Source organism: Salvelinus sp. IW2-2015, linkage group LG13 (assembly GCF_002910315.2).
Source record: "Salvelinus sp. IW2-2015 linkage group LG13, ASM291031v2, whole genome shotgun sequence".
Taxonomy (NCBI): domain Eukaryota; kingdom Metazoa; phylum Chordata; class Actinopteri; order Salmoniformes; family Salmonidae; genus Salvelinus; species Salvelinus sp. IW2-2015.
In genome coordinates, this window is record NC_036853.1 from 12,424,271 (window position 1) to 12,448,551 (window position 24,281).

At 43.6% G+C, this 24,281-nt stretch overlaps 1 protein-coding gene and 1 pseudogene across 1 annotated transcript; one reads left to right on the forward strand and one right to left on the reverse strand.

Annotated features, from left to right (window-relative positions):
- Positions 1–86: 86 nt before the first annotated feature.
- LOC111971191 (signal-transducing adaptor protein 1-like) lies at positions 87–17,596 on the reverse strand. Its single transcript, XM_023997981.2, has 13 exons — positions 17,175–17,596; positions 10,162–10,233; positions 9,900–10,019; positions 9,744–9,800; positions 6,564–6,715; positions 6,326–6,457; positions 6,010–6,079; positions 5,179–5,281; positions 4,282–4,383; positions 3,840–3,911; positions 3,653–3,730; positions 1,340–1,483; positions 87–1,200 (listed from the first exon to the last, which is right to left on the reverse strand). The coding sequence occupies exons 1-13, from the start codon at positions 17,265–17,267 to the stop codon at positions 1,145–1,147; spliced, it is 1,251 nt and encodes a 416-aa protein (XP_023853749.1). The 5' UTR covers positions 17,268–17,596; the 3' UTR covers positions 87–1,144.
- Positions 17,597–20,581: 2,985 nt separating this feature from the next.
- LOC111971835 (MPN domain-containing protein-like) lies at positions 20,582–24,028 on the forward strand (annotated as a pseudogene).
- Positions 24,029–24,281: the final 253 nt, after the last annotated feature.

Consider the following 24,281-nt stretch of genomic DNA (forward strand, 5'->3'; position numbering starts at 1 on the left):
CTCTCATTGTGTACATTGAGGACAAGTACATTTCAGGAGTAAAGACTACTACATTTTGTTCTCACAAGAATATAGACAGGATATAATCCCTGTGATTCATTTTATTTCAATCAGGACACATTGGCTTCATTACTTTTCTGACATAGAACTGAGAGACAAATATAATGCTCCCAGTAAAGATTGTAGTGTTATATCAGAAGACAAAACTTAACAAGAGCCAACAACACTGACTGGTATAGACAAATATTTGATACTGTAGGCCTATTGGATTATAGAAAAAAAAATACATGGTGTGGATAATGTGACATTTACATGTCGATTTACAGTCTTAATTTGCTGTTGTGTGGTTTGGATGAAACGGTCCAGGAAGAAGGAATCGATAAGGCATTCATCTTCTGAGAGTCTGAGCTGACAGCGAGCTCGGGAGAGACCCAGGCACGCAGCCCAGGGTAGGTGGCGGCCAGACTGGGAGGGAAACACAGCCCATGTCGGTCTGTCTATTAGAGACATTAGCTTTGTTTACACCTTGTGCTAACGTGAGTTTCATGATCTGATCAATATGATCCAATCACTATCTGAACAAGGTTTGTCGTGTTTACACATTGTATTAAATGTGACCAGATTACCTGGTGCCTCCCTGTATGCAAATTATTTGACAGATATTCTTTCAAATTAATATGAATGTATTTATTTTAAGACAAAGGTTCTAACTGTTAACAACACTAGAGGATGGTATAATGATTATTTCAATTGTTTGATCATCCAGATCTGTTTACACTTGATTGATATCAAGACACAATGCGTGCCTGACTACAATGTGTCTTTTAATCATCTACACCAGTCTAAAAATGTGGGCACATTTAGAATGTGGACAAGATCAGGACAAAGGGTGCATGTTAGCACCAGGTATAAATGGGACTACAGACAGATTCTCTGGGAGAATTTGACCCAACGGCATCCGGCACCCATCCGACATGCTTTGAACTGTAATTCACATAAGCGACAGTACTTAACTGGCTCTAGTCGGACCAATTTTAATCAAGCTTTAGGGCAGTAGTATGGAGTTGAGGGAGTGTTCCCAATTTGTTGCGAGTCCAGTGTTGTAGGTTTTTTCACCTGCAGATGGAATAGCTGCCAGGAGAGATCACTGTTGATGCGCCAACCTCTTCTCCAACTTCAGTTTCAGCTCCTCAGATATGGCTGAAAGGAAGACAAGAGTCAAGAAACCAGCATTTAGGGTTTTAAGTTTAAGTTCCCTGAGCAATTACTTCTTATAATCATATTGTAGATGGTTGGAACTCTTCTAAATGAAAAGACCGAACCAAAACGGTTGACCTACTCCGAGCCACAACGTCTAGTGGGACAGAATTTACAGCGAGGCGTCTCAACCTGACGTCAGGGGTATCTGTAGAGGTGCTGGGGGAGGTACGAGGTGTCGGAACAGGGGGCATCAGTGGTGGATTCAGGGTCTTCCTCTCAGCTTCTACAACACAAGGGAGAATGTTTTCATTGATTGATCGATTCCAAAAGGGAAGATTTAGTGTCACACAAGCAGCTACCCAAAAAAGAAATACAACAAAAAACAATGAAACAAAGTGCCATAATACGGGTGGTTCCACGAAACGAGTCCCTTTCACGTCCCTTTGATATTTTAAGTCGAAATTGTGCACAAACATTGTATATAGTGTTGTTCCGAAAGGTTGCTGGATCGAATCCCTGAGCTGACAAGGTAAAAATCTGTCGTACTGCCCCTGAGAAAGGCAGTTAACCCACTGTTCCCGATGACGTGGATGTCAATTAAGGCAGCCCCCCCTCTCTGATTCAGAGGGGTTGGGTTAAATGCGGAAGACACATTTCAGTTGAATGCATTCAGTTGTACAACTGACTAGGTATCCCCCTTTCCCTTTTATATGTTTTCCTTTTCTTTCTTTTGCTGTTTTTCAGCTTTATTGCTCTCTACTTGAGAGTAGTATATGCTAACACCACATTCCCTGTGTACGTGTGGTTTGTTCTAGTAGAAATACATCTATAACATGTTCTGTTCTATCCTGTATTTCTATCTGATATTATATCTAGTGGCCCTTTTGGGTACTTTAGATTACATCAGGTGTCTGCAATTACCTTTGGCTCGCTGTATGGCTTTATCTGTTCCACTATTGTTTGTGGAGATATGCTCTGATGAAGGTCGATTGACCGAAAGCTCAGCTATAAGTACATAGTTCATGAAATGCCTTTCAGTTTGTTATTGACCGAGGTTGTTAGAGTAGTCGGGGAGAGTGGGGTAAGTTGAGACATTTTCTACATGATTCAGCATCCCTATGACAAGGGAAATATAGTATTCTTTCTAACAAAGATACATTACATGACCAAAAGTATGTGGCATCCCGCCAAACCCAGATTCATCCGTTGGACTGCCAGATGGTGAAGCGGGATTCATCACTCCAGAGAACTTATTTCCACTGCTCCAGTGTCTAATGGCGATGAGCTTTACACCAGTCCAGCCGACGCTTGGCATTGCATATGGTGATCTTAGGCTTGTGTGCGGCTGCTCGGCCATGGAAACCCATGTCATGAAACTCCTGACAAACAGTTCTTACGCTGACGTTGCATCCAGAGGCAGTTTGGAACTTGGTAGTGAGTGTTGCAACCGAGAACAGACCATTTTTACGCGTTACGTGCTTCAGCACCTGGCAGTCACATTCTGTGAGCTTGTGTGGCCTACCACTTTGTGGCCGAGCCATTGTTGCTCCTAGACGTTTCCACTTCATAATAACAGCACTTACAGTAAACCGGGGCAGCTCCAGCAGGGCAGAAATTTGACGAACTGACTTGTTGGAAAGCTGGCATCCTATGACGGTGCCATGTTGAAAGTCACTGAGCTCTTCAGTGAGGCCATTCTACTGCCAATGTTTGTCTATGGAGATTGCATGGCCGTGTGCTCAATTTTATACACCTGTCAGCAACGGGTGTGGCTGAAATAGCCGAATCCACTCATTTGAAAGGGTGTCCACATACACTATGGATGCAAAAGTATCTACATACATTTCGGGATGTTGTGTATTCATGTAAACATTACAGTAGTGAATACATGTCCAAAAAATTGTTTATTTGATAACAGGCTTAACACCTAACAAAATACTTTGTACTTTTTTAAACACGTAGGCCCTAGTGTTACCTCATATTCCAGAGATAATGCCTTGCATTACGCCTGGGGGGGTGGGGGGGGGGGGGGTTGACACTTCAATTTGCTCAACCTTCCATTGGCTCAACTCCCCCCATGGCAAGTATTTGGAATATATTAGCCCACACAGCTACAAGGATGCACTTTCATGCTAGGTTTAGGACCTCATATTGTAGGTTATAGGAACCCCATCTGATGTACAGAACAATCTTAAAATGATATGCTTTTGTTTTGATACAAGCATCAAGAAACCTTTGTGAAAATCCATTTATTGGACCTAACTTGCTTACCACATTTTCCATGTGGTTTCTTCCTTCACAGACTCCATGAAATGATGACCTCTTCCTAAATATTTGGTCAAATTATAAGATGCATGGTTTACAAGAAAAAAAGGGGTCTCACCTAACCCTTTGGCTCAACTCACCCCAATCTCTCCTAAAGTACCAGTAGTCTTAAGAAAGTGGGACTCACTTGGCAGACGAAAAGGTGTGGGAGGAGGCTGAGGGGGGTGAGCAGCCTGCACTGCAGTGCCTTCTTCCCTTTCTTCCTCTAGAAAAGCACACAAACAGGAATAGCAACAGAGGGTGAGGAATGAAGTCATACCTGAAGTGTGTTGGAAGATAGAGCGGAGGGGGGACAGAGTAATGATAGTACTCACGGGTGTCATTGCGGTAAAGGATCTCCCCTCTATCTGACTCAGACTCTGGAGTTGGCACACGCTCTCTTGGACCTGGGATTAAAACACAATATTCCTTTTATGTCCTCTTTCCATTACAACTCATTGAATCTGGTCATTACTAAGGCAAAACATTCATCATTTGAAGCTTGAGATAGAAGTTGCCAAGTAGATCTAGGATCAGATCCTTTCCCATGGTCTTACATCATATAGTCTAACACCACGCAAATTAACTACCGGTCTTGTCTACCTGTCCAAAAATGTGTGTTAGCGGCTACCTCCAATTCCTTATTTTAATGAGAGCTATAGTTGTAAAGTTGGTTAGAGATGATACTCTTGATGTAAAGCCAACATGGTGCCATTGTAAAGGTGTGTGTGATTGTTAACAGGGTCAAGGAGGTCCCAGTAAGGGAGGTATGTATACCTGGTTTGGGAGGGAGGGCAGGGACTGGCACAGGGGGCATGGGAGTACTGGGGACGCACTGCAGACTCTTCTCTCCACTCTCCTCATTTGCCTGAACAAACACTGCATAGACAGCGGGTATTAATGTTATGACCAACACGACTGATAAGCCAGAGCCATATTTTTTTATTTTATTTTATTTTTATTTATTTTTTTATTTATTTTTTATTTATTTTTATTTTTGGGGGGGGGTTGGATCAGCTTAATCTTGCGGAAAGAATGTTGCTTCCAATGTAATTGTCTGCATCATTTCCAATCCCCCATATTTTTTGGGGTAAATATATATATCCATACACGCATGCATACATATACACATATATATACATACACATACCTATATAGACATACATACTTTTTTAAAGAATATACCTTTATTATTATTCCCCGCACCCTACCACCGATCCCCCAATTGGAGTAAACTAATAAACACTTCTGCTTTTACCTTCAATTTATACATCTTATACCCATCTTACAGACACAGTCCACTTTACAATAGTTCTCTCTTATTTGTTCTTAGTCCTTCCTCTATTTCTGTTGTCCATCCAATTTCATTTCCACTTGTAACTGTGCTATTTCACAAWAGCTCCGCACCTATACACATTTCACAGATCCCGTATGCCCTACATTGTTTATCTTGTTATTAGCCCCACCCTTCAGCTCCACTCAACCTTTCCCATCTATCTTCCAACATCATCCATTTCGGATTTTTATTTGCCATATATTTTTCAACTGTGCTGTGAGCCAGAGCCATATTTAACTTAAGATGGACAATTAACAGAAACATAGGGAAAAACTGAGAATTAGAGAGAGAGCGAGAGAATAAATGGTAGTAAATGGTGTGTGTGTGCTCTTTCTTACTGATGCTCTCTTCGTAGGGTCCCTCCATAATGAAGGGTGTCAGAGCTCCATTAGTCTTCTCCACAAGACAGTTGATGACACCATGCAGTGTGGCACAGGGGATCTACAGGCAGAACCAATATCATTAACAAACTGCATACACCACAGCTGAAAACAGCCTGTCAATATGGCTGCATTCAGACAGGCAGCTCAAATCTGATCTTTTTTTTCACTAATTGGTATTTTGACCAATAAGATCAGCTCTGAAAAAGATCTGCTGTGAAAAGATCTGATGTGATTAGTCAAAAGACCAATTAGTGGAAAAAATATCAGAATTGGTCTGCCTGTGTGAGCGCAGCCTATGCCTGAAAACAGACCGAGTCAACATGACTCATTTAGAGAAACATTTAGTACACACTGTACCAGCAATCAATCTGAGTTAAAAGCTCAGATATCGCCTACAGCAGAACTAAGGCCGTGTCCCGCTCATCACTTCAGAAAGGACCAATAAAGGTAAGATGTATTATCATGCTGATTGAGTTGTCTGTAAATCAGGAGAAAACAGGGGCAGGCAAAGACAATCTGTTATGGTTTATTGTCCTGTGGAATATTTCATCAGTCTCCCTTATCACTCCCTCACATTGGGTTAACCTGAGGTTCAATGCCTCTCTAGGGTCAGAACGAGAATTCACTTTCATAAGTTTAGATTGACGAAAAGTGCAACATTGTTATTTGCCATAAAGAAAATAACTTTCTTTAAATGTATTATTTTGCATTAAAGTATTGGGTGTGGCAGTTGACAAGCATGTGTATTCAGAAAGGAGGAAGCAGGAATCCCTTTGAAATACTCACTGGAGTCTCTACATCGAATGTGTATCCTCCGTCATGTTTCCTAGCCACGCGATAGTGTCTGAATACAGGCCTGACCGAAGAGAGATACGTTATCAAGGAGTGGCACATTAATGAATTATAAGTAATAATCAATCTATCTACTGGAATCTAATCTATCTGTCACATCAACAAATAAGTATGCACTTCTCTTCACGTGATTCAGCACGTGTGGCCTATCATGGACTATTAATCAAATTATCATGTGACATGCATTTGCTTTGACTGTACTGCAGATATCATTGTCGGGAATTGAGGGGAATGGGGGGGGGGGGCGTACCCATTGAGGTCCTGTCGAGTGGTGACAGCCAATGAGACTCCGTCCCTGCTGGGCCGCAGCAGCAGGTTCCCACGGTCAGAGTGTCTCTCCAACATAATCTCTGCCTCGGTACGAGACACTGGCTGGTAACACCTGCACACAGACCATCCACATATAACACATCTGAACAGAGGAAATCAAAGGTCTAAATAAGCCTATACAGAGTTAGGCAAAATCCATTAGTTTAGTGTATGCTTACGCAGGCATGTCCTCTACGAGACTGAGGTTGGAGCTGGATGCTGCAGCAAGGGTAAGGGACAGGTTGTTCCGTCTCTCCCTCTCTGTCTCCACTGTCTCCCTCATCATGTGGATCTGGCCAGGAAGCAGGTTGAGTGAGCTGGGCACTGACAGCTGGAGGGAGAGACACACAGGGACTGTTTAATACCGTCATTTAGACCAAAAACCATGAAACACAGCATTTCTGAGACAATATTGGCTGAGCTATGTGGTATAATCCTATCAAATTCCCCACATATATAATTATACAATGCCAATAAACACTGACATTATACTGTCTGTGAATGCAGAGGGAGAGAGATTTTAAAAAAGAGCCAGGAGGAAGAGAGAGAAGGAAGGAGAGAGAGAGGAGGAAGGAGAAAGAGATGAGGAAGGAGAGAGAGAGGAGGAAGGAGAAAGAGATGAGGAAGGAGAGAGGAGGAAAGAGAGAGGAAGGAGGAAAGAGAGAGAGAGCGGAGGAAGAGAGAGGGAAGGAGAGAGAGAGGGGAAGGAAAGAGAGAGAGGAGGGGAGGTGGAAAAAGAGAGAGATGAGGAGAGAGAGGGGAAAAGAGAATAGAGCGAGAGGAAGAGAGAGAGAGGGAGAAGGAGAGAGAGCGAGGAGAGAAGGAAGAGAGAGGAGAAGGAGAGAGAAGGAGAAAGAGAGAGAGAGAGGGAAAGGAAGAAGAGAGAAAGAAGAGAGAAAGAGAGAGGAAGAGAGGAGAGGGGAGAAAGAGAAAGAAGGAGAAAGGAAGAGAGAAGGAGAGAAAGAGGAAAATAGAGAGAGAGAAGAGGAAGGAGAGAAGATGAGGAAGAAAGAGAGAGAGGGAGAGGGAAAAAGAGAGAAGAGTGAGAAAGAGAGAGAAGGAGAGAGAGGAAGGAGGAGAGAGGAGGAAAGAAGAGAGGAGGAAAGAGAGAGAGAGGAAAGAGAGAGAGAGGAGGAAGGAGGAAGAGGGAGTGGAAAGAGAGAGATGAGGAAAGAGAGAGGGAGGAAGGAGAGAGAGATGAGGAAGGAGAGAGAGGAGGAAGAGAGAGCAGGAGAAGGAGGGGGAGAGCGAGAGGAAAGAGAGAGCGAGGAGGAAGAAGAGAGCGAGGAGGAAGGAGGAGAGCGAGGGAGGAAGGAGGAGAAGCGAGGAGGAGGAAGGAGAGAAAGATAGGAAGGAGAGAGAAGAGGAGGAGGAAGGAAGAGAGAGAGAGAAGGGGAAAGAGAGCGAGGGAGGTGGAAAAAGAGAGAGATAAGGAAAGAGAGAGGAGGAAAGAGAGAGAGGAAAAGAGAGAGAGATGAGAAAGGAGAGAGAAGGAGAAGAGGAGAGGAGGAGAAGGAGAGAGAGAGAGGAGGAAGGAGGAGAGAGGAGAGGAGAGAGAGAGAAAAGAGAGATGAGAAGGAGAGAGAGGAGGAGGAAGGAGGGAGCGAGAGGAGGAAGGAGAAAGATGAGGAAGAGAGAAAGATGAGGAAGGAGAAAGGAGAGAGAGAGGAGGAAGAAAAGAAGAGGAAGGAGAGAGAGAGAGAAGGAGAAAGAGAGGAGGAAAGAGAAGAGGGAGGAAAGAGAGAGAGATGAGGAAGGAATGAGAAGGGGAGTGGAAAAAGAGAGATGAGGAAGAAAGAGGAGGAAAGAGAGAGAGAGATGAGAAAGGCGAGAGAAGAGAGAGCGCGAGGAGGAAGGAGAGAGAGGAGGAAAGAGAAAGGAGGAAGGAAGAGAGAGGAGGAGAAGAGAGGAAGAGAGAGAGAGAGAGGAGAGGGAGAGAGAGAGAGAGAGAAGAGAAGGAGAGAGAGAGAGAGAGAGAGGAGAAGGAAGAGAGAGGAGGAAGGAGAGAGAAGGAGAAGGAGAGAGAGAGAGAAGGAGAGAAGAGGAGAAGAGGAGGGAGGTGGAAAGAGAGAGAGAGATGAGAGGAGAGAGAGGAGAAAGAAGAGAGCAGAGGAGGAAGGAAGAAGAGAGGAAGGAGAGAGGAGGAAATAGAGAGGAGAGAGGAGAAAAGAGAGGAGGAAAGAGAGAGAGCGAGAGGAGAAGGAAGAGGAGGAAAGAAGAGAGAGAGAGGAAGGAGAGAGATCGAGAGGAGGAAGGAGAGAGATCGAGGAGGAAATAGAGAGAGAAGAGGAAGGAGAGAGAGGAGAGAGAGGAGGAAGGAGAAAGAGATGAGAAAGGAGAGAGAGAAGGAGAGAAGGAGAAAGATGAGAAGAAGAGATGAGAGAGAAGAGAGAGAGGAGGAGAAGAGAGAGAGGGGGAAGGGAGAGAGAGAAAGAGGAGGAGTGAGAGAGGAAGAAGGAGAAAGAGATGAGAAAGGAGAGAAGGAGAGAGAGAGGAGGAAGGAAGAGAGAGGAGGGAAGAGAGAAAGAGAGAGGAAGGAGGAGAAGAGGAGAAGAGGAGGAAAAGAGAGAGAGGAGAAAGAGAGAGGAGGAAAGGAGAGAGAGGAGAGGAGGAAAGAGAAGCGAGGAGGAGAGAGAGAAGGAGGAAGAAGAGAGGAGGAAGGAGAGGAGGAGGATGTGGGAAGAAGAGAGAGATGAGGAGAGGAGAGAGGAGAAAGAGAGAGAGCGAGGAGGAAGGAGAGAGAGCGAGAGGAGGAAGAGGAGAGAGCGAGAGGAAGAAGATAGAGAAGAGAAGAGAGAGAGAGGAGGAAATAGAAGAGAAGAGGAAGGAGAAAGAGAGAGAGAGGAGGAGGAGAGAGAAAGAGATGAGAAAAGAGGAGAAGAAGAGAGAGAGAGGAAGGAGAAAGAGATGAGGAAGGAGAGAGAAGGAGAGAGAGAGCAAGGAAGAGAGAGAGAGGGAGAAGGAGAGAGAGGAAAGGAGAGAAGGAGAGAGGGGAGGAAAGAGAAAGAGATGAGGACGGAGAGAGAAGGAGAGAGAGGAGGAAAGAGAGAGGAAGGAGAGAGAGAGGAGGAAAGAGAGAGGAGGAAGGAGAGAGAGAGGAGGAAGGAGAGAGAGAGAGGAGGAAGGAGAGAGAGAGGTCACGCTTATAAAGGTATTATTGTAATCACTGCCAGGAAAAGGAAAAGTCCCTTTGTGATAGCATAATTTGCTTTTGATATCATTGTTTGTTGTTCATCAGGGCAATCAGAGCAGAGATAAAGGTATTATTCTCAGTTTACTGACCAGGTATTAGCAGGAAAAATGATCATACTAAACATATGCGGTATGGTTGTGAATGAACTGTATCCTGATTCACTAACCTCAACTACACAGTAGATGAAACCTTTCCATAGTTCTCGAGCCTCTAGACTTGGGGCCTGTAGAGAGAGGGAGGGAGGGAGGGAGTGAAACCATTAAAACTATTAAACACAATAATGTTGCATAAAGACGATGAAAACAGTCCCCTATGTCCTTACAGTGATTTGGATCTCTCCGTCCTTCATGTACAGGAGGAGTCCTGCTGCCTCCAGGTTTCTGTCTCCACTGCAGTCATCTGTCAAGGACATGACGTCACTGAGATCCAGTTTCTCAACATACTATTAAAAACACACACACGAGTAGGTGAAATATTGGATTGTCCCCAACTGCAATACGTTGACCACTGTTCTTTTCTCTATTTAATGTACCACTGTCCCATCATAGCCCCCTTCTCTTGCCCATTACATTCAGGTAACTCACATCGTTGTCTTTAGTGTTGTTGAAGAAGAAAAGAGTGTTTCCACACAAGCATGTCCATAGTCTCCGAAATGCCTGGACAAACAGATAGATTTAAGACTTGTTGGAAAAGAGATGGTGAAAGATACCAAAGACAATGACAAGAATTTCTGATTCAGATAACCTTTAACTCATTATCCATAGTTCATGTCATACCGTTGTGTAACAGCTGGACTACTGACATTATAAAGAGTGTTGACAGTAATCATTGGAGCTGACTGAACTGGTTTGCTAGTTTCAATCAGTTACGGAAATCACAGTATGTTTCTCAGTAAGGAAAATGTGCATCATTTGAGCCATCAGTCTACACTCTCTTGCCACGAAAATTAAAATAAATTAAAATGAAACATGCACTTGTTTTTTTCTACTAGCACTGACTTTGCTTATAGCTACTTTGAGGGGAAATGTATTTGATACGACTGTGATGTGTGGTCGTCTCACCTAACCATCTTAAGACGAATGCACTAATTGGAATTTGCTCTGGATAAGAGCGTACGCAAATGACTCAAATGTAAATGTAATGGAGGTAGGCATGTGGCTTTCAGCACAAAGTGGAACATTAGATTATTATCGAGAATTGATCGCCCAGTGTAATTCATGCAAATCCTGTTGAACTGACTGACTCATGTCTAGTTCCTACCTTTGTGACAGTTTTATCCTGCAACTAAAAAGTACAAACTGGGAAAGATTTGGTGATGTGTAAATGGTGGTAAATAACATATTTGTCTTTCAGCTTCTTCTGTTGATATAACAACCTTATACTATCACGTGATGCCATTATCAATGACCCAGAGCAGAGCCTCAACACTGTCAACTCATGTCTGAAGCCCTATTCTAAAATAAGACAATACTGCAAAGAGAAGAATAAAGGTTGGTCAATATCTCTATCTAATCTGTCACAACAGCCTGGTCTTATCTTAAAGATGTCCTCCAGTGATTTTTGAACTTTTTCTGTTGAAAAAACTAAGTCCAAAGTATATGTTATGGTGTGTAGTGCATTTTCCTGGCATGGTTTAGGTCCACTTGTAGAATCTATGCCAAGGCGCATTGAAGCTGTTCTGGCAGCTTGTGGTGGCCCAACACTTTTTTAAGACATTATTATTTTGGCAGATACCTGTATGTGCTTGTGATAAAACTTAATCCACAGTTATTTTTTATAAACTATTTATCCTCTGTGGCTAAATGATGCTCTCTGCTGTATTTTGAACATTGAGAGCGGGCTCCTGTGGTTGGTATTTGTATGTTTTTTGCCTCTTGGGCCCCAGCCCGATCCACACAATTGACCAGTCACATTTATTTATTATGCAGATGATTTAAATGTTGTATTTATAAGTTACCCAATCAAGACAGGCCCCCCAGTTCCCTATGTGGGCCCCCTACCTCCTCTCCTCCCCCCATCTGATGATTAGTAGAGCAGCAGTATATATATAAATGACTAACCTGTACCCCCGCACATTGACTCGGTACCGGTACCCCCTGTATATAGCCTCATTATTGTTATTTTATTGTGTTACTTTTTAAAATATATATTTTTATTTTATTTTGTAAATATTTTCTTATATCTATTTTCTTAAAACTACATTGTTGGTTAAGGGCTTTGTAAGTAAGCATTTCATGGGAAGGTCTACACCTGTTATATTCGGCGCATGTGACAAATAAAATTAGATTTGATTCAGGTTTTTTTTAAATAAAAAATATATACAAGGAGTATGTGGACACTCCTTCAAATTAGTGAAATTGGCTATTTCATCCACACCCGTTGCAGACAGGTGTATAAAATAGAGCACACAGCTATGCAATCTCCATAGACAAACATTGTCAGTAGAATGGCCTTACTGAAGAGCTCAGTGATTTTCAACATGGCACCATCATAGGATGCCAGCTTTCCAACAAGTCAGTTCGTCAAATCTCTGCCCTGCTAGAGCTGCCCCGGTCAACTGTAAGTGCTGTTATTATGAAGTGGAAATGTCTAGGGGCAACAACCGCTCAGCCGCGAAGTGGTAGGCCACACAAGCTCATAGAACGGGACCGCCGAGAGCTGAAGCGCGTAAAAATTATCTGTCAAGTCTCAACAGTGAAGAGGCGACTCCGGGATGCTGGCCTTCTAGGCAGAGTTGCAAAGAAAAAGCCATATCTCGGACTGGCCAATAAAAAGAAAAGATTAAGGTGGGCAAAAGATCACAGATATTGGACAGATATGGCTTTTTCTTTGCAACTCTGCCGGTGTTTTGCGGGTACTATTTCATGAAGATGCCAGTTGAGGACTTTTGAGGTGTCTGTTTCTCAAACTAGACACTCTGATGTACTTGTCCTCTTGCTCAGTTGTGCACCGGGGCCTCCCACTCCTCTTTCTATTCTGGTTAGAGACAGTTTGCGCTGTTCTGTGGAGGGAGTAGTACACAGCGTTGTACGAGATCTTCAGTTTCTTGGCAATTTCTAGCATAGAATAGCCTTCATTTCTCAGAACAAGAATAGACTGACGAGATTCAGAAGAAAGTGCTTTGTTTCTGGCCATTTTGAACCTGTAATCGAACCCACAAATGCTGATGCTCCAGATACTCAACTAGTCTAAAGAAGGCCAGTTTTATTGCTTCTTTAAATCAGGACAGTTTTCAGCTGTGCTTACTTAATTGCAAAAGGGTTTTCTAATGATCAATTAGCCTTTTAAAATGATAAACTTGGATTAGCTAACACAACGTGGCATTGGAACACAGGAGTGATGGTTGCGGATAATGGGCCTCTGTACGCCTATGTAGATATTTAAAAAAAATCACCTGTTTCCAGCTACAATAGTCATTTACAACATTAACAATGTCTACACTGTATTTCTGATCAATTTGATGTTATTTTAATGGACAAAAAATGTGCTTTTCTTTCAAAAACAAGGACATTTCTAAGTGACCCCAAGCTTTTGAACGGTAGTGTAAATCAAATCAAATTTTATTGGTCACATTCACATGGTTAGCAGATGTTAATGCAAGTGTAGCGAAATGCTTGTGCTTCTAGTTCCGACCATGCAGTAATATCCAACAAGAAAACAAACAATTTCACAACTACCTAATACACACAAGTGTGAAGGAATGTAAAGGAATTAATAAGAATATGTACATATAAATATATGGATGAGCGATGGCCGAACGGCATAGTCAAGCTGTATATATATTTTATATTTTTTCACTGCAACCGCAAACCACATGAAGACTCAGGAGCTGCTCTCAATGAGTGTAGACAGCCTGATGCCGCTCTGCTAATCATCAGATGGGGAGGAGAGGAGGTAGGGGGCCTACGTGGGTAACTTTCCTATACAAAATAAATTATAAACTGCATAATAAATAAATGTGACTGTTCAAATGTGTGAGTCAGGGGCTGGGCCAACAGACTCGGTCTCGACCTTTAAGTCTTTATTGAAGACTCATCTCTTCAGTAGGTCCTATGATTGAGTGTACAGTCGTGGCCAAAAGTTTTGAGAATGACACAAATATGAATTTTCACAGAGTCTGCTGCCTCAGTTTGTAGGGTGTCAATTTGCATATACTCCAGAATGTTATGAAGAGTGATCAGATGAATTGCAATTAATTGCAAAGTCCCTCTTTGCCATGCAAATGAACATATCCACTGCATTTTAGCCCTGCCACAAAAGGACCAGCTGACATCGTGTCAGTGATTCTCTCGTTAACACAGGTGATAGTGTTGACGAGGACAAGGTTGGAGATCACTCTGTCATGCTGATTGAGTTCGAATAACAGACTGGAAGCTTCAAAAGGAGGATGGTGCTTGGAATCATTGTTCTTCCTCTGTCAACCATGGTTACTTGCAAGGCAACATGTGCAGTCATCATTGCTTTGCACAAAAAGTGCTTCACAGGCAAGGATATTGCTGCCAGTAAGATTGCACCTAAATCAACCATGTATCAGATCATCAAGAACTTCAAGGAGAGCGGTTCAATTGTTGTGAAGAAGGCTTTAGGGCGCCCAAGAAAGTCCAGCAAGCGCCAGGACCGTTTCCAAAAGTTGATTCAACTGCGGGATCGGGACACCACCAGTACAGAGCTTGCTCAGGAATGGCAGCAGGCAGGTGTGAGTGCATCTGCACGCACAGTGAGGCGAAGACTTTTGGAAGATGGCCTGGTGTCAAGAAGGGCAGCAAAGAAGCCACTTCTCTCCAGGAAAAAACATCAGGGACAGACTGATATTCTGCAAAAGGTACAGCGATTGGACTGCTGAGGACTGGGGTAAAGTCATTTTCTCTGATGAATCCCCTTTCCGATTGTTTGGGGCATCCGGAAAAAAGCTTGTCCAGAGAAGACAAGGTGAGAGCTACCATCAGTCCTGTGTCATGCCAACAGTAAAGCATCCTGAGACCATTCACGTGGGGTTGCTTCTCAGCCAAGGGAGTGGGGCTCACTCACAATTTTGCCTAAGACCACAGCCATGAATAAAGAATGATACCAACAAATCCTCCGAGAGCAACTTCTCCCAACCATCCAGGAACAGTTTGGTGACGAACAATGTCTTTTCCAGCACGATGGAGCACCTTGCCATAAGGCAAAAGTGATAACTAAGTGGCTCGGGGAACAAAACATCAATATTTTGGGTCCATGGCCAGGAAACTCCCCAGACCTTAATCCCATTGAGAACTTGTGGTCAATCCTCAAGAGGCGGGTGGACAAACAAAAACCCACAAATTCTGACAAACTCCAAGCATTGATTATGCAAGAATGGGATGCCATCAGTCAGGATATGGCCCAGAAAATTGACAGCATGCCAGGGCGGATTGCAGAGGTCTTAAAAAGAAGGTCAACACTGCAAATATTGACTCTTTGCATCAACTTCATGTAATTGTCAATAAAAGCCTTAGACACTTATGAAATGTTTGTAATTATACTTCAGTATTCCATAGTAACATCACAAAAATATCTAAAGACACTGAAGCAGCAAACTTTGTGAAAATTAATATTTGTGTAATTTCAAAACTTTTGGCCACGACTGTAGTCTGGCCCAGGGATGTGAAGGGTAACGCAAAGGCACTGGATTAACGAACCGCCCGTGTCTCTGCCTGGCCGTTTCCCTCTCTCCACCGAGATTCTCTGCCTCTCACCCTATTACGGGGGCTGAGTCACTAGCTTACTTGTGCTCTTCCATCCCGTCCCTAGGAGGGGTGCGTCACTTGAGTCACTGGCGTGATCTTCCTGTCCGGGTTTGGTGTCCCTCTCGGGTTTGTGCCGTGGGGAGATCTTCGTGGGCTATACTCAGCCTTGTCCAGGGTAGTAAATTGGTGGTTTGAAGATATCCCTCTAGTTGCATGGGAGCTGTGCTTTGGCAAAGTAGGTGGGGTTATATCCTGCCTGGTCGGCCCTGTGCGGGGTATCGTCGGACGTGGCCACAGTGTCTCCCGACCCCTCCTGTCTCAGCCTCTAGTATTTATGCTGCAATAGTTTGTGTCGGGCTAAGGTCAGTCTGTTATGTCTGGAGTATTTCTCCTGTCTACTCGTTGTCCTGTGTGAATTTAAGTATGCTCCCTCTAATTCTCTCTCCCTCCTCCCCTTCCGGAGGGCCTGAGCCCTGGGACCATTGCTCAGGACTACCTGCCCTGATACCCTTGCTGTCCCCAGTCCACCTGGTCATGCTGCTGCTCCAGTTTCAACTGTTCTGCCTGCGGCTATGGAACCCTGACCTGTTCACCAGACGTGCTACCTTGTCCCGGACCTGCTGTTTTCAACTCTATCTACCGCACCTGCTTTCTCTAACTCTGAATGCTCTTCTATGAAAAGCCAACTGACATTTACTCCTGAGGTGCTTACCTGTTGCACCCTCTACAACCACTGTGATTATTATTATTATTATTTGACCCTGCTGGTCATCTATGAATGTTTGAACATCTTTGCCATGTACTGTTATAATTTCAACCCGCACAGCCAGAAGAGGACTGTAGCCACCCCTCATTCTGAGAGTCTGATTCCTCTCTAGGTTTCTTCCTAGGGTTCCTGCCTTTCTAGGGAGTTTTTCCTAGCCATCGTGCTTCTACATCTGCATTGCTTGCTGTTTGGGGTTTTAGGCTGGGTTTCTGTATAGCAATTTGTGACATTGGCTGATGTAAAAAGGCTTTATAAATATGTTTTTTTATTTTATTATTATAATTTTTTATACAAGCATGCTCTCATGCTCTCAAGAGAGCATAATTTAGCCACAGAGGATCAATAGTTTATAAAAACAATATGTGGATTAAGTTTTATGAAGCACATACAGGTATCTACCAAAATGAAGAAAACACCAACATAAAGTGTCTTAAAAGGGTGTTAGGCCACCACAAGCTGCCAGAACAGCTTCAATGCACTTTTGCAAAGATTCTTACAAGCGGACCTAAACCATGCCAGGAAAATGCACCCCACACCATAACATGTACTTTATATTCTTGTTTACTCAAGTGTTTCCTTTATTTTGGCAGTTACAGGTATGCCTACAGTCAGAAAGACCGCTGTGTGGGCAGCATGCGCGCCATGATCCGTACACTAGGAAATGTATGCCAGTCCTGCCATATGTGGAATATATTTCTATTGCTGGTTGCAGCTGTCAGTTTGTCTTTTGGAGATTTCAAAATACAATACTGTGAAAAACGTAGTTTGAAAAGCACATGCCTTACTGCTGAAAAGAGAAGACTAATCTGCCTGTAGAACCAACAACAAAAAATCCTCATCAACCTCCAATTTGAAGCTAAAAGCAGCCCTGTTTTTCAAAGTAGCTCTTCTTGAGATAGTCAATTATGACATCGACCATCCCCGTGAGTAGCCTATGGCTTCATCTTCATCATTAGGCTAGTCACAGTGTGCCAAATCCGGCCCTGCCTATATATCACGGAGTATGAACTAAAAGGGTATAGAGCAAACAACGCAATTACCCCAGTGATTTTACCCACACACCGCTACTGACAACAAACAGGCCAAACATAGACGAAATGTATCTATCACAAAATCCTTATACCGTGTTGTTGAATAATCTCTTCTCCAGGTATCCTTCGTGGTAGCAGTGTGTAAGATGGTTGCTCCGTCGTCTGGCTCGCTTGGAGGTCGCCATCAGTGTCGCGCTCGGACGCAGAGTTTACGCACGGGGAAAATAATTCCCTGCTCTCCTGGTTAAGTGATTTGACAACACCTGGGTGTAGTAATGGCTTCAAAAAAAGTGAGAAATTGTAAATATATATTTTCAGTGCGAGAGTCCCTGTCAGAGTAGCACCATAAGGTTTGGTTAGTAGTCCAAGGTGAAATTTGGAAAAGCTTTTGTTTTCTGCTCAATTATCATCTGAGATTCCTCTCGACTGGAAACTATTTTTGCTGGTAATTGCACTCTCCGTTGATCTATAGTAGGCAGGCGACTGCAGGTGACACTCGACTCAAGGCAAGTGTCTGTCGCCAAACACGCCCACAACAGGCTAAACACTCCTTGGTCTATTTCACACATTGGGCCATACCCATTTCCCAGTTAAGGAGGCGCTCTGACATTTTAACAAAACGTTTCTGTGAGAACTACCGTAACAAAAAAAGCCATCAATGCAGGGTATTCCCACTTTCTACACCCAGTCAAAGGGTTGGAATTCAAATCAAATTTTATTTGTCACATGCGCCGAATACAAACGCGAAATTTTTATTTATTTATTTATTTCACCTTTATTTTATTTAACCAGGTAGGCTAGTTGAGAACAAGTTCTCATTTACAATTGCGACCTGGCCAAGATAAAGCAAAGCAGTTCGACACATACAACAACACAGAGTTACACATGGAGTAAAACAAACATACAGTCAATAATACAGTAGATAAATAAGTCTATATACAATGTGAGCAAATGAGGTGAGATAAAGAAGGTAAAGGCAAAAAAAGGCCATGGTGGCGAAGTAAATACAATATAGCAAGTAAAACACTGGAATGGTAGATTTGCAGTAGAAGAATGTGCAAAGTAGAAATATAAATAATGGGGTGCAAAGGAGCAAAATAAATAAATACAGTAGGGGAAGAGGTAGTTGTTTGGGCTAAATTATAGATTGGCTATGTACAGGTGCAGTAATCTGTGAGCTGCTCTGACCGCTGGTGCTTAAAGCTAGTGAGGGAGATAAGTGTTTCCAGTTTCAGAGATTTTTGTAGTATAATGCTTACTTACAAGCCCTTAATCAACAATGCATTTCAAGAAATAGAGTTAAGAAAATATTTACTAAATAAACTAAAGTAATTTAAAAAAAATAAGTAACACAATAAAATAACAATAAGGAGGCTATATACAGGGGGTGCCTGTACCGAGTCAATGTGCAGGGGTACAGGTTAGTCAAGGTAATTTGTACATTTAGGTGAGGGGGGGGGGGGGGTCAATGTAAATAGTCCTGGTGTCCATTTGTTTAATTGTTCAGCAGTCTTATGGCTTGGGGGTAAAAGCTGTTAAGGAGCCTTTTGAATCTAGACTTGGCGCTCCAGTACCACTTGCCGTGCGGTAGCAGAGAGAACAGTCTATGACTTGGGTGGCTGTAGTATTTGACAATTTTTTGGGCCTTCCTCTGACACTACCTAGTATAGAGGTCCTGGATGGCACGAAGCTTGTCCCCAGTGATGTACTGGGCCGTACGCACTACACTCTGTAGCGCCTTATGGTAGGATGCCAAGCAGTCTCCATACCAGGCAGTGATGCAACAAGTCAGGATGCTCTCGATGGTGCAGCTGTAGAGATTTTGGAGGATCTGGGGACCTATGCCAAATATGTTCAGTCTCCTGAGGGGGAAAAGGTGTTGTCGTGCCCTCTTCACGACTGTCTTGGTGTGTTTGGACCATGATAGTTTTTTGGTGATGTGGACACCAAGGAACTTGAAACTCTCGACCCACTCCACTACAGCACTGTTGATGTTAATGGGGGCGTGTTCGGCCCTCCTTTTCCTGTAGTCCACTATCATCTCCTTTGTCTTGCTCATGTTGAGGGAGAGGTTGTTGTCCTGGCACCACACTGCCAGGTCTCTGATCTCCTCCCTATAGGCTGTCTCATCGTTGTTGGTGATCAGGCCTACCACTGTTTAGTCGTCAGCAAACATAATGATGATCAGGATCATATGATCCAGGATCATACCTGGAGGAGCAGAGAGAGAGAGAGAAGTGATTAGTGAAGCAGTTTTTTATACCCTGAGCCCAGGTGGCTCCAATCACTAACGACCCTCCTCTGCCTGCAGGAGGAACCGTCCCTGCAATGCAGAGGAGGAGCCGTGACATGATGGAGTCGTGCTTGGCTACGCAGTCGTGGGTGAACAGGGAGTACACCCCTGAGGGGCCTCTGTTGAGGATCAGTGTGGCAGATGTGGGAGCGACCTGTAAGGAAGTCCAGGATCCAGTTGCAGAGGGAGGTGTTTAGTCCCAGGGTCCTTAGCTTATTGATGAGTTTTGTGGGCACTATGGTGTTGAACGCTGAGCTGTAGTCAATGAACAGCATTCTCACATAGGTGTTCCTTTTGTCCAGGTGGGAAAGGGCAGTGTGGAGTGCGAGTTTGGAAATGTAATAGGCCCAAACCGAATGTATGGTGCCAATAAGTAGCCTAGGCCTATTGTCACAGTGAGGGTTTACTTGTAGGTGGTTTTGCTGCCCTCCACCTGATTTGTTTGGTTAATTTTCTCCTTTTAGAGCTGAAGGAACATCGTGAGGAGGAAAGAGGCGAGGAGATGCGTGGGACTGGAAGAGGAGATTCTCTAGTGGGGGATAAATATAGGAAAAGTGAGGGCTAGGGAGGAGGTTTGAATATCCATACATTTGATTGTAGCTGTCTCTTTATCTAGTTGAGTGACGTGTTTATAAATGCCAGAAATTAAATGTTATTATTATTTTATTTTTGCTAGAAGCAAAATCGAATGGGCACACCGGCCACATAGCGGCTATCTCAAAGCACCGAGCGACACTATCTTTCCGGAAGCAGGAATTGATATCTGATTCAATACTATGTAATTACTTATGGATAGATAAATATATGTTTTGACTATAAGAAACTGTGTCTGATAGCGACTGAACAGCAAATAGTTTACGATGAGATATAACCTATATGATCAAAGAAACATCGCTTTAGTTTACGGGGAGAGTGACAAGGACGGGAGTGAGGGAGAAAGAAAAAGGAGGAATTGACATTAAAACACCACAAGGACACTACACTGCAGACGCTTTCATGTTATGTTTTTGCATAATTGCATAATAGCTTGCCAGCCAGTGTGGCGAAGTGTGTTTATTGAACTCTTCTGAGCATTGATCAAAAGTGGGTGAAAAGAAAACCTCTAGGTGAAAAGAAAACCTCTAGGTGAAAAGAAAACCTCTAGGTGAAAAGAAAACCTCTAGGTGAAAAGAAAACCTCTAGCGGCTCTCAAACGCTTTCAGAGAAATGGGTGAGAATGATACATGATTTTAATTAAAATGTTGAGTGAAATTCATCTCGAGGAGCAGGCCTCGAGTTGCGGATGAATAACCAATGGCCAAGAATAAACAACGCGCATCCATATTTAAATGTAATAGTGGTAATTAATACAATTAGATCAAATCAGTAGGCTACTATTTTATCCCTATATGGAATGTCTTCTGCGTTTCTTTTTTCTTACTAACCATATAAACAGACGCTGTCTCACAAAGGCCACAACATTAATTAGGGCTATCACAAATGATCAAAAGTGACAACAAATTAGCTATGTCAAACAACTTTAAATGTAACGTCCAACAGATTATTACATTTCAACGGTGACAGTGATTTATGTGGGTCACTGGGTGACTTCTTGATCTCAAAGATGTCATGACTGCTATAACAAATTCAGAGGGAGTCATTTGTTGGACTTCTTTTTGTGGATGAATGGCAATCTTTGGTTCCTCATTTAATGTCAAGGTCATGGCACCGTATGTTTTAATTTGGACATGTTTTCATGACGTAATGAGAGTGGTTCGTCTCTCTAAGAGATCACCTTTCTATTGAATGGCTTACAAATGCATCATGCATAAAATATGTGTGTGTGTCTGTGTTCACAGACTCTGAGCCACCCTTGTCTCCACAGGTCATGGAGGAGGGAGGAGAGGAAGAGGAGGAGCGTAGTCAGACCTGAGGACCCTCTCGGGTTGTGGTTCCCTGCTGAGGAGGAGAGGCATTACCCTGAGAGTGCTGCTGAAGGACAGCCTGGTAGAGCCTGGGGATGGAGTGCTGTCCATATACTACCTGGTAATACACCTGTAACAGATTATCATAATACATGTCCATACACAAATACACTATATGGCCAAAAGTATGTGGATACATGCTCATCAAACTTTTAATTCGAAAATCATGGGCGTTAATATGGAGTTGGTCCCCTTTTGCGGCTATAACAGCCTCCACTCTTCTGGGAAGGCTTTCCACTAAATATTGGAACATTGCTGTGTGGACTTGCTTCCATTCAGCCACATGATCATTCGTGAGGTCAGGCACTGATGTTGGGCGATTAGGCCTGGCTCGCTGTCGGTGTTCCAATTCATCCCAAAGGTGTTCGATGGGGTTGAGGCAGGGCTCTGTGCAGGCCAGTCAAGTTCTTTCACACCGTTCTCGACAAACCACTTCTGTATGGACCTCACTGCATAATGTCACCAGCACCAGTCTAAAGTTGCATCCCTCCCTCCTTAGGGTAAAACGTTTTTAGGTGACCTGTTTAATGATGGGAAGATCTGCTGGGTGGAGACGGGGCAGACCTTCAACTCTCCCAGTGCCTGGGCCACACACTGCAAGCGCCTGGTCAACCCTGCTAAGAAGTCGGGCTGTGGGTGGGCCTCAGTGCGCTACAGGGGCAAGAAACGAGTGCAGTACAAGACCAGCTGGCTGCACAAGTACCAGCCCAGCACAGACATGGTGAGGAGGAGAAAAAGAGGGAGGTTTGTTGATACGGAAACAAAGCTCTACAGGAAAAGAGGCATCAAAAGGAAGGGATGCTGGAAGAGGGAGATTTGGAGGGAGAGAAGTGCTGTAGAATACTGGTATCTCAAACACTCCCTCTTCCTGTGATGTCAGAGCTTAGTGAGCGAGGTAGAAGATAACGAGATGGGAGATGAGGAAGAGGGAAAGACGGCATTGCCGACAGGTGACAAGAACAGGAAGAACAAACCTGAGCTGCATGGTGAGACATTCAATCCACCAAGAATCTGGAGAAATGGCATTATGTAATTTAAACTATGTTGTGGTTCCCTGCTGAGGAGGAGAGGCATTACCCTGAGAGTGCTGCTGAAGGACAGCCTGGTGGAGCCTGGGGATGGAGTGCTGTCCATATACTACCTGGTAATACACCTGTAACAGATTATCATAATACATGTCCATACACAAATACACTGGAGAGTGATATGAGAAAGATGTATCTAATGGGTCCCTCTAACAGATATCAGCCTTGTGCCCAGGAGAGGAGACAGAGAGATAATCCCCATCAGATACTGCACTCTGGGTACCAGGAATGTTGCAAGGTATAATTGTGCTCATCCCAGCCTGTCTCAATAATGCATATAAGTAAGCATCAACACTTAAACACATACTGTATATCGACAGGGATCCACACACGTTGGTGGGGTTATCAGCTTTCTCAGCCATCAAGAGATTCCAGCCTTTCAATGTGCTGTATGCAGCAACGTGATGCTTCTCATGGTAAGTCATACAGTGGTAGTAAGATAAGAAATGTAAAACTACAGTTTGAGTCTGTTGTATTGGGGGAAAATGACAGATGTATGATCGTGTGTCCTCAGGATTTCCACTGTCACCTGACCACCAGTGAGGTGGTGGGCTACCTCGGAGGACGATAGGATACTAACACACAACGTGAGTATTTCCTTTAAAAGCAGAGACAGTGAGCAATGTCAGAAATATGACATTGCATTCCCCAGGCTCTGGCATTACAGTAATGATCTTCAACATGTATGACCTCTGTTGTTGTGCCCTTTTGCTTGCAGTTTAAGAGCATTTCCCTGTCGCAGATAGAGATTCGGCCTTTGCTGTTGAGGAAGAGGTAAGCCCTAGTAACACTGATAATATCAGGACATGGATCAACACACGCCAATTCCATAGTATGATACAGATGTTTGTGTGAAAAACAATCAATGACCTTTCAGATCTGCCAGAATCTGTTCATGCGAGGTCTGTCAGGTTAACATCTATAACACCAACTTATCACTATTCTACCATCCACAGCAAAGGCCCAATGACCATGGCGTCCCTGTGGTGGTGGTGGTGACCTATGTACAAGATAACTTCCTGACCAGTGACATCCTGAATGAGATGGTACTGTCTGTAAACTTAGTTATCATCATAGTAACCATACCTATGCAAATTCATTCAAATGGTAGACCATTGGCCATTTTGTAACTGTGTTCTTCTTACTGTATTCAATTATTGTTCCACAGATGCTGCTGGTGGACTTCTACAGGGCAGCTCCTGACCTGGTACAGTTCCATCAGTTCTGGTGTCCTGATACCACCATGATGGACAAAATCAAGGTCTGTGAAACATCAGCCATTTACAACAGGAAACTGCTATGTAACACAAGTAGCATAGATTCCACACCATGTTAATCACTTAGAGCCGGATGCTAACTTGTGATCTGCGCATGATACCCAAATGATCTCACATCTCTCATTGACATCGATACATTTGCGTGAAGTTCGAGTCATGCATGTTATCTCCAGTTAGGAATTGTCACTCAGAAATTTCCTCCTCACTTGTTTGGTTTCGCTCTCCCTCTCTTTCCCCCAGGGCTCTCTGAGCGGCCACGCACCCAAAGACCAGACCTACTCTCAGATCCTGGAGCCCGTCTACAACCAACTCATCAACACACACTAAGGTGGAAGAGAAACACGTTTGTGTATAATGCACTGATTTCAAATGAAAATCTCAAAATGACACCCTATTCCCCATACTGTAGTGCACTACTTATCTACACAGATAATAGGTTGTCATTTCTGTCCTTTGTCTGTGGTCTTACAACTGCTGCCATGGCCTCGGGCATACTGTAAGCTGAATGTGCACTGGCCTGAAGGAGGAGATGGTGACTCCAGAGTCCGGAGAGTGAGTGTACTGGTCTCCATGGCCTTTT

What these genes read in the sequence shown, in the direction of transcription:
- LOC111971191 (XM_023997981.2), bottom strand. Translation starts at nt 17,267, where the DNA reads ATGGCGACCTCCAAGCGAGCCAGACGACGGAGCAACCATCTTACACAC. An exon ending in CTCGTAGAGGACATGCCTGC is followed by an intron (nt 6,458 to 6,563) that starts GTAAGCATACAC and finishes GTCTGTGTGCAG; the next exon opens with GTGTTACCAGCCAGTGTCTC. An exon ending in CATTCGATGTAGAGACTCCA is followed by an intron (nt 5,282 to 6,009) that starts GTGAGTATTTCA and finishes TTCTGCCTGTAG; the next exon opens with ATCCCCTGTGCCACACTGCA.